This window comes from Mus musculus, chromosome 9, assembly GCF_000001635.26.
Source record: "Mus musculus strain C57BL/6J chromosome 9, GRCm38.p6 C57BL/6J".
NCBI lineage: Eukaryota > Metazoa > Chordata > Mammalia > Rodentia > Muridae > Mus > Mus musculus.
In genome coordinates, this window is record NC_000075.6 from 89,721,960 (window position 1) to 89,740,595 (window position 18,636).

An 18,636-nucleotide genomic window follows, 5' to 3' on the forward strand; every position below is an offset into this window, starting at 1 on the left:
CTGTGTGTAAGGAACAATTTGTCCAACAGAAAGAATGGACTGTTACCATGATTTGTGACAGTGAATCAAAAACCCTAGAATAATTGAAATAGTGTGCTGTGATATGGGTGTTTAAAGACAAATACACCCATGAAATGTAATTGGATAAAAGAGAATATGCATGAACTCTATCTATATTTGAATTCTATATTATATGTGTAGTAGCTCTGTATCATATGATTCAAGAATATATTCTCTCACATAGCATAAATCTTGGAAAAGATATGGACTCCAGGCATAGAATTATCAGGACTCTGGACCCATTTCTTTTCTTTTCTATTCACCCTCCTCCTTTTTCTCCTCTTACCTCCTCTTTCTGCTCCTCTCCTCTCCCTTCCCTTTCTCTTTGCTCTGCCCTCTTCTGTGTTGTTGGCTTCACTCTTTGACTCTGTTTCCATATGGTGAAATGGAAGTTATCAAACCAACCAAAAAATCCATTTAAGAAAATAAAATTTATTAATTATGACTGGTAAAGGAATAAAAAAAAATCCTTTCCCTCATGCATGGAACAAAAATCCTCTTCTTCAGGGAAGTTGGTCTGGCTTAAGCCATGTATTCATTCAGCTCAGGACTTACAAAGGAAAAGCCATGTGACCTTTGTTTTATGCTGGATCCTGTAGTGAGCACAAGGAATTCATCCCAATCAGAACTTTCCTCTTAGAAGATGGGTTCAGCTTCTCTCAGTCAAAGTAGCTCTTAGGAAATAGGCTGGCTGCAGGAACAAACTTAGGATCTTACAGGAAAGAGGGGAAAGGAGGAGTCAAATCCGATGGGCAACCAACTGGCTAGCAATGCAGTGAACACAGGGTTAAAGACTATGAAGTTGCAGTGGAATACTTTAAAGAGTTCATTTAGGTCCTGTACCCATATGAGACCATTACCTTCTTCCCTGGAACAGAAGTGTCTCTGATTCTGAGCACATCAACCAAGAGGAGGCAGAAGACTCTGGAAGGAGGTCAGGGCTTCTTTCACTGAGATGATCATCTGGATTGGTCTATCTGTACATTACCTTGATCTCTCTGACATTTCCACACATTTCTCTTTCCTCCCACTTTCCTTCAAGCCTTACCCACACTTACTACTCTTTTCTCCAAGTGGCTGCCACTAGAACTTATCTCTACGATTTCAAAATGGCTTTCACAGCCAATCTTCTGGGATTGGGCCGTAGGATTCCTGTTGTGGATCAGATATAAAGTGCACCCCTGAGGAGCTTCATGTGATGGAAGCTTGATCCTCAGCTGCTGAGGCTGTTTAGAAGTGGTGGAAAGTTTTCGAGGTGAGGACTATCTAGAGGAAGTAGGTTGTTGGGTGACATGCCTTTGAAGGGAATGTGTTGTGCATGGTTCCCCCCCCCCCATTCCTCTTTGCTTCCTGACTGGCCCAAGGTGAATATCTGTGCTCTACTATGTGTCCCCACCATTCTGTTGTGTCTTCCAAGGTGAGCAGCGGTACTCCACCACATGCTCCCCACCAGGCTGTTGTGTCTTATCACAATCTAAAAGCAATAGAACCAGACAGCCATACATTGAAAGCATCAGCTGGAATTAATCTTTCCCCCTTTAAACTGCTATTCTCAGATAATTTTCATGCTCCACCCTGACACATGCGAGTGTCACACACACACACACACACACACACACACACACACACACACACACATGCTGACATAATCACATTCTCACTTTCTGCTGAGGAGCTCCGTGAAAGCTCTCAGACAGACTCTGCTGCAGTATTTACTTACTTCTATTTCCTCAGGTCCATTCTTTACTTTGTAAACATCTTTACCTGGCAATTTAAGCAATAAAGATCCCATACTTCTATGCTATCTTAATCAGCTTTAATTGTCAACTTAACCCAGCTTAGAGTCATCTGAGATGAAAATCTCTTTGGAGGGATTGTCTAGGTCACGATGACCAAATATCTGAGGAAACAAGTTAAAGGAAGAAGGATTTATTTTGAATCATATTTTTTTGAGGTTGAAGTCCATCACTGGGGAGGGGACAGTGAAGCACAACAGTCATATCAGGGCATCACCTTTCATCCCATCTACTCTCCTTGGCCAAAGCCTATGGGAATGGTACCACCCACATTCAGAGAAGCTTGTCTCTGTTTGATGCTCCCAGAAAAAGTCCTCCCAGACATACCTAAAGATGAGCCTTACTAATCTCTTGGGTGTTTCATAATCTCATCAAGTTGACAATTAAGATTAGCTGTCAGGGATGTCTTCCCACCAGGCTTGGCTGTGCAGTCATTTCTCTCTGAAAAGGAGCAGTTTGCAGTCATTGGATCCAAACTTCTATTTGGGTCTCAAGCTTCCAAGCTTTTTATCAGTCTCGGGAATGCACCCTGCCTCCCTGGAGCCAGTTTAGCTTTGATCCTTATTGCTTCCTCTATATCCCCCAGGATTTTCTCTTCCTTCAGGCCTGTCACTCACAATCTCTCTTCTCAAAGGATTTGTAAGCAATATTAGGTTGCCTTTCCCCAGTGCAGAACTGGAGAAAAAAACAGGTTAAAACTAGTCTGTGATCCAGTGATCACTTGCTTTAAAGGAATAAAATTTTAATAAGCATTTTGTTTTGTTTATAATATCACTGACAACTCTTTTGAGGATTTAGATAAATTACCATCATATGTCATTATAGAAATGGTGTAACATACAGAGCTTCCTCTAGCCACCCTCCATTTATTGACTAACTTTATTTTTGTATCATGGATGATAATCATGGCAAAGTCTGGCAGTGTCCAGGGAGTCCCCAAGCACTAGTATTTACAGGACAAGGGAAATATTACATATAGTTCATTTTACACTTCTGCCTAATCTTGAATGAGAGCAAACAGAAAAATGCTTACAGAACGCGAAGAGGAATATGCAGTGACTATAAGTCTGTGCTACCATCCCTGAGGGGATGCAAGCAATCCTGAGAGTTCTAAGAAACAGGGACAAGCCTTTATCTTCAAAAGTAGCAACACACATTCTCATTGATTAAATTCTTCTCTCACATGAGAGAAACCAACCACAATGTTCACAAAACCTAATGTTTGTTTTTCAAATTGTGTGATTGTAAAATATTCAGGATCTACTGAAGCTGATGTTGCTGGAAGATCCAGGCAATATCATCTTAAAGACCATATACCAGCTCAAGCATAGTGAGATTCTGTCTTTAAAATATAAGAAATAAAATGTACAGAGACAATACTTACCCTTGAAATGTCCCTGAGGAAAAAGAAAGTGAAAAGTCATTTGTATTGAAGGATTGTAATACATCTTTTATTGACATCTTAGAAACATCTAGATGGTTTCATTGCACAGACTTGGATAGGTTTGCACAATCCTCTGCTTGAGAGTAGGACAGAGCACTGAAGAGAACCACGTCAGGCAGCAGAGGCTACCTCAAAAACACCAAGATACAGAAAACAGAAAGTTCACATATAATCTGCATGTGTAAGATGCCATCTAAGGTCACATACAACCTGCAAAGGCAAGGTACCATCCACTGACAAAGTTCTAAGAGAATCAATAGTAGTTTGTCTTAAAAAACAAACAAAAAATAACAAAATAAAACACAAAAAAGGCTTTGGAATGTCTAGAAATTAAACCAAAGTGCTAGACATTAAGCTGAAGGCTCACTTTCTAAATTATATTTAGGAACAATCAAGACACTTAAGTGGCTAGATTATTAAAACCGTAGTTTGAAGCTGATGTGACTAGATTCCAATGGGAAATGCTAACCTGACTAGAAAGCGTGTATGGATTTAAAACATTTTTAAAAAGTGTTTCTGTGAAGTTTATTACTTAGGCATGAGCAGTGATGCAGTAATCTGGCCATCATGCTAGCTTAGGACAGTCTAGTTTGACTAATACATCACCAGAAAGTAATGAGCTGCTGCCCTGATGACTATCTAGAGAAAGGCTGATGGAAAGGTCACAGCTGGCTGACACCAGCATGAAAATATCTGATCTTATGTTTTTGTGCAATGAACTGACTACTCTGAATGAGCAATTTCTCATCTGGTATTTTACCTAAGTTAACTAATGTAAATGTATGTACCATAGTTACTACTTAGGACAAATTAGGCTTTCCAATCTTAGCTAAAGGCTTAGGAAATTTTCTAATGTAGTGTCTTCATATCCTCACAGCTAGAAACAACTAGCAGAGGTTAATTCCAATTAGCATTAATCACAGATTAAAATGTACTTGAAATGTGCAGTGGTGTGTGTGTGTGTGTGTGTGTGTGTGTGTGTGTGTGTGTGTGTGTTATGATGAAACCAGTCTAGGATTTCTAGGATTCTCTCTTTAATGCATTCAGAGTTGATATTTGCCTGTGACCACGACTACTTATTGAGAACTACTGAACAGTTCTGAAAACCTTAAAGGGTTTTTACACTAAACCGAGTTCATACAGCCCCTGACCTTCACTACTTAGTAAACTTTGCTTCTAATATGCTTCTTTCCTGCAAACTGCAAACCTTTAATACCCCCGTGGGTGTGCATTTGCTAGGGGTTCGGAAGGCCACACCTCCAATTTGCTTTGTGGTTCATGGTCTATTTCTATTATATACTATATTTCTTAAAAACATTGGTGAGCAACCAGGGCAGTGTTGCTGCTGGGAGACACCTGGACATGTCTAGGGTCTTTCTGGTTATCATAATTTGGGGGAGGGGTCAGACTGTCATCTACTGAGTAGTGCTAGAGATATTGTTATTCATTTCACAATGTCTAGGGCATACACCCCCATAACAGTTACTAGTCCTGTGAGCCAAAAGCTCTGAGATCTAGTAAGTACTTGTATTAAAGGAATTCATTTAAAAAATAAGCATTTCATTTTATTTATAAATATTATTAACAAATGTTTTGAAATATGTAGATAAATTTTCATCACATGATCTTATAGAGATACACAAGATATGTAGCTTTTGTGGCAATTGTTTTATGTGACAAATGAGTTTTGGGGAACTGATATTATAGAATCATTAAGGGCCTTATAGAGACACTGGCATCTTTTATCTAAGGTTGCCTCTGTTTTGAATAGGGTGCCATTTCTGCTTGAGATTTTTGAGATTTCTAGGATCTCAAGAAATAACTTAAAGAGTAGCTAACTATTATCTAATGATTTATACCCATGCCAGGCACATAATCTGACACTTCTAAATACTTCATTATTAATCCTTAGCACAACTTCATAGTCATTGTGAATCCCCTTTCACAGCAGATGTAACAGAAACTTGAGGTAGTATTGCTACTTCCCTAAAATCAAATACTAGAAAATGAAAAGGCTGGGATGTAAGCCCTCATCATTACTTCCTCTACATGATGCTGTCTATGGAGATACCTCAGCTTCTTAACCACCAAACAAATGCACCTCACAGTATGGGAGGAAAAATAAATGGGGGAAGACTAGGAATCCTCTCACTTATAGTGTATCTACATTACACCATGTACCTCCTCTTTGGTGGGGTTTGCTCATGCCTTGAAAGAACTGTAGAAGTGCTTTATATAAGTCCTCCATCATCTAGATGATGCAGGTAAAGAGGAAACCAGCTTGTCCTAAAATTACTCAGATCATTGAAGAGGAATGAGGTTTAAACACACACACACACACACACACACTAATTAAATGTTTAGGCTTCAAAAAAAGAACTGGTTCCTGCTACATACAGCTGGAGAATCACCCACTATACTGCTTAATCTGTAGACATCTCATGGTCATTTATCATTATGATTTATCATTATGATTTATCATTATGATTTATCATTATGATTTCCATAAATCTCCCCAAACTGTTTTTGATGTAATCAGGAGACATTTGTAAAGGTCAGTTCAGCCAATAATATCATGTTTGAGTCCGACTTAATTAATTATGGGTGTCTTTTCTAAGGGGATGCTCTATAGTTTTATCGTGGAGTCTTTGTGATGTTCTGGCTTTATTTCTCAAGGATAGTTCATCTCTGAGTTACCAACTACTGTGGCATACCAGAGGAGGGTCACATAAAAGTGTTTTTTTGTGGATTTATGGCACATCCAGATTAGTATGTGAATAAGAAATATCAGTAAGGAATCTGAATGGTCCCTATTTCTTCTTCGCAATGCTCACAGCACCGCAAGAGGTGGGACGTGCTAAAACTTCTTCTACAAGAAAACACTTTGTTTCTCCTTCATCATATAGAACCCAGGTGTTCAGATATAGTAGATTGTGGTGCTTTGAGTTTTTCCACATTCCAAAAAACACGAAAACTTCATTTTCTTTTTAGACACTTTATACACTACAAATGACATATTCCAAATACAACCTCATATTTTAAATCTCTGTTCTCTGCTTTTGTGGCAGAAAATACTAACCATTAAAATTGCATGGTTACTTTCCAACTACGAAGGTATATTTCCTTTGAGGGATATATTTTGTTTCTGTAACTTCATCTCCAAAAGCCAGTTAACATGAGCTCTTTTTAGTATGCACAACAACAGCAGCATCAGCAGCAACACCCAGGAATCATCTCAGAACTGACACTCTCAAATAACCCGTGGGGTTGACTCAGAAGTGAACTTACACCATGTCACCATGTTTTCTGATGTTGCCATACATCATGATTGGGGTGAAGGGGGGCTATGGGATGTGTTGCTCTAGATTAGGTTCTTTCCCTATTCTAAAGATTAAGAGTTAGGGGACTGTTTTTAAAGGGTTCTAAGCCATGATTTCTTCAAAGTCAGACAGCTGCTTCATCTGCTCAATCTGCATAGAATGTCTTCGAAGGAGTTTCTTTTTACTTCTCAAGTCAACTCTCTTTGGTGAATTTGGAGCAACAGGAGCCATAGATTTTAAGCCACTAGCAAGTGGGGAAGCTGGTTTGCTGCTGGCTCTAATATCTGGGATAGGTGGATTTAAATTCACATTTAAAGGGGGCAGAAAGCCAGGCCTCGTGTGAGCAATGCGGTCGAGTAAGAGAGTTCCAGAACCTCTTCTTTCTAGGAGATGAGGTGGCCTGCGGCGAACTGAGGTGGGAGATGTGCTTGGTACAACTTCCAGGGACTCCCGGGAGCCATGGAAAAGAGACAAGTGGGAGCTGTTGAGCTTCTTTCTATCTAAAGGTCCTTTGCCTGACTCAAGGGACATAGAGTTGGGTGGGTCACCCACTGGCTGTATGTCTAAGTCATATAGGTCATTTTCCAACAGCTTGAGAGATGCTGGATCTTTCAGAGTTGAGGGTCCTGGTGGACACATCCCACTCTTTTCTTGGTCAAGAGGAAGCGTTCCTCTCCTGGCCAGGCGTGGATGGGGAGCCTGGCCTTTCTCATAAGCTGCTTTCCACGAAGCTGGTGTTGAAGCTGAAACCTTCAGAACTTGTTCCTGGACTGTGGGGAAGAGGGTAGGGTCTTTACTGTCAATGCTGTTGGTTCTGGAGAGGGGCCCCCTTTTAGGGAAGGTCACATCATTGATGCTCCTGATGACCTCATTGTCTGTGCTTGTGCCATGGGTCTCATCCTGGCGTGTGGCAGCAGCCAGCACAGAAGGAGCAATCAAGCCCCAGGGTTCAGACTGGAGTCGTTTCAATTGGGGCAAACGGGCCCTTTTGAGGCTAGACACTTTCCTGGTGGGTGATCCAGGCTCATTAAGGACCTTAGAAGTGCTACAGCCACTTTGGTGTCCTGTCTGCAGGATGAAGAAGTCATCATCCTTTTCACTGGGTGGAGAAGCCAGGCCAGAAGTCTTCAGTTCAACATCAGAAGGAGTTGTACACAGTGGTGGTGACTGTCTATCTTCCACTTTGGGTGATGGAGGGACATTGAGATACTGCTTGGTGGTTTTGGTGCCTGAAGATGATTTGTCTGTTGTTATAATAATCACTTCCTTACCTTTGGCTTTGCAGGCATCAAGGAGATGTTTCAGTGCATCCTTGTCATCTGCATTTATTGCATAAACCAGAGCTGAGGCCCCAGTTCGATCCTCAAGACTGGGGTCTGCTCCATTTTCCAGCAGTAAGGACACCACTTCTCCCCCAGCCCTTCTGATGCAAGCATGGATGAGCGCAGTCTTACCAGACTTATCCTGGATATTGGGGTCTGCCCTGTTGTCCAACAGATATTTCACCATCTTAGACTTGCTAATGCTTTGCTGGTCCACGTGTTTGGTAATGCATGCCACCATGAGAGCTGTTTCTCCTTTGTCATTGCTTTCATTGATGTAAGCTCCCCCTTCTAAGAGGAGTCTGGTCAACCGAAGCCTCCCTAGCCACACAGCTTTTAAGAGAGAGTTTCCATCAGTCCTCAACTCAGTGTCATCATCCATCATGGTGTCTCTAACTTAGGGTCTCTGAGCCACAGGAGTAATCAGACCTAGCAAGAGAAGAAAAAGGGAAAGCATTAATTTACTGCTATTCTATGCAGAATGATTATTTCAAAGTCTAGGTATGATCATATCCTGGCTTGATTCTAAGCTATATTGCCTGAACTAGGTTATCTAATGCCTATGAGAGAGTTCCCTCATCTATAATGGGGATGAAAATAGTAGTTACTTATTCCTAGGGTTATTCTGAAGATTTCTTCAGATGTTGTATATAAAACACTTGGCCAGGGCTAGAGCACTAGCTCAACAGTTAAGAGCACATGTTACTTGTTCAGAGGTCCCTGGTTTGAATCCCAGAACCTACTTGGTAGCTCACAGTAATCCATAAGTCCAGTTGTTCCAGGGAGCCCAATACCTTGTGACTTCTATGGGAACCAGGTATACATCTGATATGGATATATAAAGGCAAAAACACTCACACACATAAAATAAAATGAGTAAGTCTAAAACATAGGTAAAACACCCACAAACATACAACCAACTGACCAAAATGTGAAGCAAACAGTAACTATTTTTAGAATGCAAGATATGGTTATATTGACTACTCCATTAATACAAATATAGAAATTTAAGTTCCCTTAGGAAATAAACATTCATATCTGTTTTATTTTTCACTGTTGGATCCTTGGCATTTAGCAGTGATTCACATAATGAGTAGGCTACTTCACAAATAATTGTTAAAGGCATTGTTATTGATGTTCATCCAAAAAGCTATTAGAAAATACACCAACATGTTGACTGTAGTCTAGGTAATAATAAGCCTCGGGAGGGATTCAATTTTTTTCTTTTTGTTCCTAAAATAAATATATATCACTATGATCATCAAAAGAAAGCTACAACAAATATATAAAATAAAATCACTATAACTATCCTTTTCCAGGCTCTAGTCCCTACTTTCCCAGCAGATGTCAGAATTCTCATTTACAAATAGGGATGGATGGGCATGCCAGCATCTATGTCCTGGCCAGCCTGTGAGTACCAATTCCATTGACTGATGTCTGCAACAATGAGCTTTCCATGTGGGCATTCTGGGTATCCAGTTCCTACTGAACTAGTGATCTGTAGCTTCCTCCTTATCTGACCCACAGCAGTCTTTCTCTTCCATGACCACTCAAAGCCATGGCTTCTGAGCTTCTGTTTGTTTATGGAATTAGAAGACAAAGCTTTCTTGGCTGAAGTTGAAACAAGATGGACATTTAAAATAAACATTAATCCACAAGTCATACAAGTCTCAGTCATACAAGGAGGAGGACCTGAATTCAATCACCATAACCCATTTAAAAAGATGGACATAGTAAAGCACACGTGTAACCCTAGAAATGGGGAGATGACAACAGAAGGATCTCCAAGGCTTGGTAGCCAGCCATCCTAGCCTAATTGGTGAACCTCAGCTCTTAGTGAGAGACCTTGTCTCAAAAAATAAGTAGATGTCTTCTTAGAAATAATATCCAAGATTGACCTATGGCCTCTTCACACTCATGTACACATGTGAACACACACACCATCATCACCATCACCACCACATTAAGAGGAAGAGACTCCATTCATCCATCCTATCTCCTGAAAGCAGTCTCCTTAAAAGTAACAGCATCAACAGCCATGTCTATATCTCCCTGCTTCGGTGCATGCCCACTGCTTCAGATGCATTCTACAGAAGATGCTGAGTCTAACCTCCTGCCATTGCGCATATGTTTCTATGAGAGGTTGATATATCGACATTCCTATATTTCCATGTCCTTCCTCATCTCATCCTCCTTTCCTTTAATAGCCTATTGATCTTTATCCCCTTCCTCCCCCAATCTTGTGTGTGTGTGTGTGTGTGTGTGTGTGTGTTTCTCTCTTACTCTCCTGCTATTATAAAGATCTCCTTAATGGTGAGCTACCTAAGACGTCTATGTTAAAATCTTGAATTGTTCAATATTCAATAAACTTCTCAGTTTCCATGCTCTGGAGTCCAAAAGCAGAATTTCCAAGCATTAACCAATGAAAACTCTTCTCATTTCATCACAGAAGCCCATTTTCCTCTGATCCCAGCTCACCTTCCAGAATCATCCCCTACAATGCCAGCTCTTCTCACGTTCTGCCTACCTTAAAATGTAACTGTTTCTTAAATATGCCCACTATCCCCCCTCCTGGCACTGCTCTTGTTTCTAACTACAAGGACTCCCTGCTCTTCTTTAATTATTCATCATCCTCCAAACATCAGCCCAAATGCTACTTCCTTTGTAATCAAGAGAAAAATCAATCAAGGTCCAAGAGGAAAAGTTGAGTAAAATTACTATGACTCATATCTACACTATATAAAGAACTCCTCCAAATCACTTCCTCCAAAAAAAGATACACAAATGACCCATGAGCTTTACGTGATCATCAAAGGTACTCAGCCTCATTACTACTGTAAGAAAATCAAATCAAAGCACAAGGTACCACTCAATGTTGCACAGAATAGTAACCCAAAGGATGCAGGAAGTCAGAGCCCATCAAGAACCTGCTGGAGTATAAATAGATACCACTTTACTAAATTAAAGCCTACATCCTGATCCAGTCATCCCATGCCTAGGTTGATACTTGTGGTAAGCTATAAACCATGACTAAATTCTCTTGTCCTGGTATATGTGTGAAGAGTTGGCCAGTAAAATGGGCAAAATAACACTGTCACTTTTTAGTAAAGCCTTTTAGACCATGAAACATCTATGTTTTCCCTCTTGGAACCCGGCTGCTTTAGGAGGAAGACTAGGTTATCCCACCAGAAATGTCTGCTAACTTCTTGAATGTAGGTGAGACTATTTTATCTGTGTAACTCCAAATACCTCTCAGGTAATTGTAACTGAGTAAACCAACCAATAAGCTAAGAGGACCATTGGAAAAATAATTCTCTCTCCTGAGGTTTTTTGTTGTTGTTGTTATTTTTGGTTTTTTGTTTGTTTGTTTGTTTTTGCCTTTGGAGTATAAGAAAAGGCACTGTAGAAGACTTTCAGTTAATTAATATGATTTTTGTCTCTGTTCATTTATTCATCACCAAACCTAGTCTGTATACTGATGTCAGATATGAAGGTAAAGAGATTATGGAATGCAGACACTTATAATTTAGAAGAAAGATAATAGTAATAACTTTTATGTTATGCTTGCCATGTACCAAGCAATGTGCTGAGTAATGACAATATTTTTATACATTGCCACTTAATCCTTACAACAATAGCATGCAATGAACAGTAATATTGTCCCTTTCTTAAATTGAATTTCAAACTGGGTGTTGTCATGGAGATAAAGCCACTTCTCTAAAACTACGTAAGTACCAGGTTGGAGGGTTAGAGTTTGAATCCAGCAGTCTCACCTCAAAGTCCATGTTCTCACCTCTGTGCGAAATAATTGTAGTTTGATATAGTAATTCCAAAAATAGAGTGCGAATATACAGCAGGGAGAGATGAATACCATGAGGTACTAAAGATTCAGATTAGGAAAGGATTGTTAATGAACACACAATTGGGATAGCCCTTGAAAAGGGTGAATGGGAGTTTCTTGAACCAAAATATGGAAGACACTACACCTAGGGTTATAAAGGAAAAGGTAGCATAGCACAGAAACTTAGAGAGCCTTGTGGTAGATAGTCAGGAGTAAAGGGGCACAGGCATTGGTGGTGAGATAACTGGTGGGACCAGCAACACCCTTTAGACTGTTGTCCTGAAAGTAGATGCTGGTATGTGGAAATATCAAAGAGTGGAGAGGTGTAATAGAAAAGGTGACATAATCATTGGTGAGCGGGTGGGAATGGATTGGAAGCACTGTAGGAGCCTGTGGGGGCAAAGAGAATTGGGGATACCACAGTACAGAGGCTGAGGCTGAGTGAAGCTGGAGAAAATCAGGAAGGTGGAACTGGCCAGTAATATATTTTATGGGAGAGTCAACCAAACCCTGGGATTTTTTTTAGTTGAAATGTGTCTTCTATTGTCCCCACAAAGTGAATGCTAAGCAGACCTGAGAAGACAGGGCACTTATTAGGGTCTCTAAATTTGCATCTCTCATTGGAAACAGCTAATATGTCCTCTGAATTTTGAAATCCTATCACCTTGACTGCCCTATGGACCGTTATTTTATCTTTAAAACATTACCCTATGCTGGGTCAGTAAAGCACTTGCCTTCCAAACATGAGGACCTGAATTTAGGACCTAGAATTCCTATGAAAAAGAAGGGTAGGTTGGACTGCACTTAGCAACCCAGTGCTGGGGAAACAGAGACAGAAAGATTTCTGGTGTTCCCAGAATATCCAGGTAGCCCATTTCAGGATTTCCAGGCCAAAGACAAATGCTGTCTCCTGACCTGCCCACTACACACACCTCTCTATGATCCTTTAGATTTTAACTTATTTAACATAACTATGATGAAGACTCACAGGACTTTCAAGGTATCAGGGCTACAAGATAAATGCCAAAGACTAAACACCCTCAACATCCAAAAGTTAAATCATGTACTGTCTGATTGGCATGACAGAGTATGAGTGTGTACCATCTTTGTCTTGAAGTCTTTCTGTTATTTTGTTGTCCTTGAAACTATAGAATTATGTCCCTTGTTCAATCTTCATGATTAAAAGTAGGAACTAAAAATGATAGGCTTTGAGCCATTTTCTCTTTGAACCTAGAATCATTCATTACCACATCTTTCTGTCTTTGGTCTGAGTATATCAGACCATGTCTACAAATTAAAGGCCTGAGAGCCATGTGGCCCACAGTCATCATGCCACGGTTTGACTGGCAGGACATTTTAAATGTTCTTAGGTTTGTTTGCTTGATTTTCTGTGTGTGAATGTTTTGCTTGAATGTGTGTCTATATACCATGTGCATGCCAGGTACCTAAGAAGGTCAGAAGAATATGTGGAATGGCTGTGAGGTGACATATAGGATTGAGAATAGAACCTGGGTCCTCTGCAAGAACATGTATTCTTAACTGCTAAGCCATCTCTTCAGCCCTTGGCATATTTTAATTGTTGTATTTGAATATGCTGGGGAGAATTACTCGTTACTCAGCATGAGAAAACCCTATTATTCTCTATAGTCTTACAACTAGAGCCATTCATACATTTGTGACTTATCTGGGTCATATAGGTCAGGGGTTTGCACAAAAGCAAAAGGCCACCATGCCATTGCTTTGCCATTTCTCACCCTTCCTACTGCTGACCTCTTCAAAGTTGTTAGAAGTCTCAAATAAGACAATAAATGCAGAGGCTTTTCTCCCCAGAAAGCTTAAGGTGCATATGATCATGTGAGTCATCATAAATTGCTTTGGTAAAGATGTGATGTCAGAATATCATTTACTTCATGGCTACTCTCTTCAGTCTCAGGTCCAACAATTTTCCAGTTATCATCGCTCATTTGTCATATAAGCAGATATTTTAATAATCTGAGAGAGATTATGCAAAAGGAAAATGTCTATAGACTATTTGTGAATATCTTTACAATTAGTAATGCCTTACTGAAATGGCTTAGGTAAATTTTGCTCTAAATGACCCAAAGCAGGCTTCTAGGACTTTTTAATAAACATTTTATAGTCATTTGTTTCTGGATATAGTTTCATCTTGTTTCCCCTTTACTTTTTCAACTACTACTGAATACAAGCCTGGTATCTTGTGACTCTTTAAAGATGGTTTTGAGATCATTTGAACCAAAATAGAATATAACTAATATAAATGTATTAGGTTGATTCAAAGTTAGTTTATAAGTCACATGTTAATACTATCTAAATATGTTTAGTGCTGAAATTACCAAAATCCACACTCCTAAGGAAGTACCAGTCCTAGGCAGGAGGGCTACAAAACAAAGATGCCAAAGAGCTGTCTAGAATTTCAGCTCTGTTGCTAGGTAGGTACATAAGGCACTGGAATTCAGACCCAGGATACTTCTGCCAAATGAGTAGAATAACTCCAAGTCCTGACTACTTCACAGTATTGTTATAAGGATCAAATGGTAGGCAATATGTGAAGGTCCTGCAAGAAGTCCTGCTTTAAAAATCCCAAATGGTTACTACACTGTAGTACTCTTGTCACACATCCCATCCATGGGGCCTTGCCCTGCTCTGAACCCAAGTATAATAGTATTGTGCATGACTGTCATTTACACCTCCTGTTCTGTCCTCACTAATTCCACCAACCACAATTAAAATCCAATGAACATGAACACACACACACACTGAGAGAAAGAGAGAGAGAGAGAGAGAGAGAGAGAGAGAGAGAGAGAGAGAGAGAGAGAGATTGATTCTGTCAGGGAACCACTATCCTAATGCTAACATTTTTTTATTCATTATTTATTTTTGAAACAGGATCTTATATATCTTAATGTCCTCAAAATCACATGTAAGGGAGGATAGCTTTGAACTTCTGGTCCTCCTGCCTTCCCCTTCAGAGTATTAGATTGCAGTCATGCAGGCTCCATGCCTGGTTTTACAGATTCTGAGAGTCTTACACAGGGTTTTCAGCATGCTGGGCAAACATCCTACCAACTGAGCTGCAGTCCCAAACACTGGTCCTTAATTAAAACATATTCAGTAACTTTGTCCAAAGACACAGCACTACAAGTCTGATCTCATTCTGTCCACGCTAACCCCCACTTCAGAGCTGTTGCACAAAGGGACTTAGCTCAGGCTTATGGTTCCACTTGTGCAGGCTGGGGTGGAGTTTAAGATTCAGTCTGCTGTAACAGTCCCTGTTTGTATAAACTTGGACAAGCCTCTTAGTCACTCTTGCTTCATTTCTCGACTGAAAAATGGGAATAAAAATAGCATAGAAATGGAACTATTATGGTATATAAAATTATACAATCTATATAGAGCATTTGGCACCGGGTGTTGGCATGCGGTAAGCGACTTATAAAAGATAAGTACTTTGGAAAGTTTGGATACACCCTCCCAAACAGAGGAGGCCACTTCGTTTAGCTGCAGCATTCGCGGAACCTTGGAAAGATACCTTTGCACTCCGCCCCTTCCTTCTGTAGTCACAGGAAGCAGTTAGAAGCCGATTAAAAACTGAACTTCACAAATATTCGTCTTTTCGGTTCAAGAGCCCCGTTTTGCCAAACCCAGGGAGTCACCGCCCACCATGCAGAGGTAACTGCGGAGGAACTAAACAGCGCCTCTGGCTTAAAGCTGCAGGGGTGGAGGTGGGAAAGGGCTCTGTCCGAAGTGCTGAAACCCGGGGTGTGGCTGCGCCTGGTGTATGGGAATCCATTGCTATCAGTGTCTTTGGGTCCCTTCCTGAGGACTGATTATGGGTGGGGGTGGGGTGGCGGAGTCAATTGAAGTCAGAGCCGTAAATGCTCCTCCCATCATTTCTCAGAAATTCTCAGACACATACACTTTACAATTTTGTGCACATTTTCAGAATCACACCTTGTCTTTGCCCACTCCCCACAGGTTTATGCAAAAAACGTAAGGCTTTGCTCCAGTTTTAGTTCCTATAAAAACCCAGACGCCCAACAGCCTGCCCCAATCTGCAACCATTTCCTACAAAAGTCCCTGGCTCCTACGCATGTCATCCCCACGCGTTAATGCAAATATATATATTTTACATTAAATCCTTTCATTCCAGTCTCCCACAATTTCCTGTGATAAAAACAGGCTCTCTCCTACCAGCCCCGCCTCCTGCCCTGGCTAGAAAACGCAGACTTACTTCTGGGGAGACTCTAGACTCACCTAGGTGACCAGCAGAAAGCCTTTGAGGTGCACTTAACCCGTGGGGGGGGGGCTTACCTGCTTACCCAGAGATGCTACCTTGGTCCAGGACTTGGACAGAGCCATCACTTCCACAGCACCTCCTCCTGCGGCTTCAGGTTGGCTCCAGGAGGGCTCTGCCTGTCTGAAGCAGAGCCAGAAGCTGAACTAGCCCTGTCTTCGTGGATGCCGTTGAATGACTTGCTCAGAACTTCTTCAAGGGCCACAAATGAAACCTCTGTGCCAATTATTCGAATCACCCTGATCTTCCAACTTGTGGTGGCCAAGGAGAAAGAAGTATTTAATAAGAGAAAGAAGTATTAAAGAAATGTGAGGATGCTCCCTAGACTGCAGCTTCTAGCTGCAGAGCTCCTGCGCAGCCCAGTCCTGCAGCTTGGCTTCTGCTGGCTGGCTCCACTGCTGCCCGCTGGCGCCCGAGAAAGGCTCTCCAGCCGGGAACAGAGAGGGCTGTGTGGGTGGGTGTGAGCGAGGAAGCTGAAAGGAGGGGGCAGTGAGGGTGGGGGAGGTGCCTACCTGCCCCTGTGGGGAAAGGAGCCGCTGCCCCTCCCCCTTGTCCCTAGTTCTCCTTGAAATCAGACTTGCTTAACAACTTGGCAGGAGCCTTTGAGCCCCTGGTGTATTTGCGCAAGTGAAGAGTCTATTCCTTGGGGTCTGGAGATTTGAACGGACCTTTCCAAAGTCTTGTCACCGGTAGGGATTCAAACTCGTGTCTGCTTTGCTTTTCCTATGGCTCTGCCTATTTCAGATTTCCTTGATAAACTTGAGATCTCAGGATGACAGTCCACAATGAGAGAATCTGATTGTGTGTGTGTGTGTGTGTGTGTGTGTGTGTGTGTGTGTGTGTGTGTGTGGTGGCTCCACATGGCTACTTCTGGATTGCATCAACTCCAACCTTTAACCCACCTCCTTCCTACTTCTATGACTTCCCATGGAGTCAACACTAAACAATTTTTAGTTATCTTTTAACTAAATTAATTCATAGCTACTGCATATTATTCAAAGCAGAGTACGGTTTTAGCAAGTGGGTGCCTCCTTCCACTGAGCCCTGTAGACTCCTTTCCCCACTAGTCAGCTTCCTAGAGGTAAGTTGAATTTTCTTCTAAATTTCATGCACACATAGCATTGATTTACCCTACCCCAAAATGTCCTACTTCTTGACATAATTTTAGTGATTTCTATATTTCTTGAAAATTATCTCATTTATATGTTCAACGTTCCAGCACAAAGTTTCAAAGTATTGTCTTGCTATTTTTATGTATGTATGTATGTATGTATGTATGTATGTATGTATGTATGTCTCTGACACTGTTCCAAAAAAATCCTCTTTGCTTTCCTAATACTTTCTGTTGAAATTGTCTATCACTTCTCTTTTACTTATTTTAAAACCAAACTTACTAGATAGCTATCAATGTTACTGATCTTTTAAATGGATCGATATTATTTCCTACTGTGCTTTTATTAGTCAGCAGTGCCATAGTACTACACATGGAAGTTTCCATTCAGTCCCCATAATTTTTTAATGACTTGAGTTCTGTTTATGGAGTCCCCTTAATCCCAGTAAAAGTTAGTATAGTCACTTCTACATTTCCCATCTTGCTAAGTGAGACTTTCTACCCCAGAATCTCAACAGTGTTTCTTTCCCTAAATGTTTTCATGGTTTGTAACTATTATATTTGTGCAAAGGAGTAATGCAGAGGTTAGAAGCCAATTATTCCACATCACCCCTGAAAAATCCATTTTTTCATCCCCTGATTTAGCATGCTACTTGACAGTGTTGCTGTAGGGTTAGGGGTTAGGGCTAGGGTCTGCAAACTCTACTTGCATAGTCTGTTCTTTTTGTGCAAGCATACTGCTGCATTCAAATTGTTTATTTACATAAGGGTAGTTTATTCCACTCCTATGAATAAAATGGTGCTTGTTAGAGATAGCTGATCATTCATTGAGTGATACCAACCTAAAAGGATGATTCTGCCAACATTCCAGTTTCCCCCTCAGAAACATTTCAATTATTAACATGGTTATCTATTCATTGAGAGTTCCTTAGATGACCCTCAAAAACCATCTGTGCCTCATGGATTTTTAAAAGGACAGATGATTTTTATTTTTACCTTGGTTGAGTCAATTTTGAGTAGTGTGTATTTGCTTAGAAAAAAATAGACCATGTCTTTCATATTTTCAAACTGTAGTTTCAGTTACAAGTTATCTTTCACAATTACTCATCTTTGAACCAAATCTTTTTCCCCCTTTCATCATCACAGTCCTGTACTCACACATTAGCTTTGCTACCTGTAACTAATATTATTTTGCTGTCTTTGAATTGTATGACTTACATAATTTCCATTTTATAGTCTACTTATATGGCCATTTCAAAAATATTCAATAAGCATTTTCTCTAAGTTTCAATGGGAAAGTAGCATTTTATGTGTAAATGTGTAGATGTATCCTTTCCGTGTCTGTTATGCATCCCAAGGCAGTAGCCTATTGACTAAGAGCACATATCATGGAGATGAACTGTCTGCATCTGCATCTGAATCCCAGG

General features: G+C 40.6%; 1 protein-coding gene across 3 annotated transcripts; it reads right to left on the reverse strand.

Moving 5' to 3' along the window:
- Positions 1 to 1,973: 1,973 nt before the first annotated feature.
- Ankrd34c (ankyrin repeat domain 34C) lies at positions 1,974 to 16,776 on the reverse strand. Of its 3 annotated transcripts, none has more exons than XM_006511243.4 (2): positions 16,137 to 16,776; positions 1,974 to 8,371 (listed from the first exon to the last, which is right to left on the reverse strand). In XM_006511243.4, exon 2 carries the CDS (start codon positions 8,325 to 8,327, stop codon positions 6,723 to 6,725), a length of 1,605 nt encoding a protein of 534 aa, XP_006511306.1. In that variant the 5' UTR covers positions 8,328 to 8,371; positions 16,137 to 16,776; the 3' UTR covers positions 1,974 to 6,722. The 3 variants fall into 3 exon arrangements, with proteins under 3 accessions (XP_006511306.1, XP_006511305.1, NP_997143.1); XM_006511242.4 differs by having other exon boundaries at positions 16,116 to 16,776; NM_207260.2 differs by having other exon boundaries at positions 6,290 to 8,371; positions 16,124 to 16,516.
- Between the last annotated feature and the right edge of the window lie 1,860 nt (positions 16,777 to 18,636).

Coding starts and splice junctions, on each gene's coding strand:
- Ankrd34c (XM_006511243.4), bottom strand. CDS start 8,327: ATGATGGATGATGACACTGAGTTGAGGACTGATGGAAACTCTCTCTTA.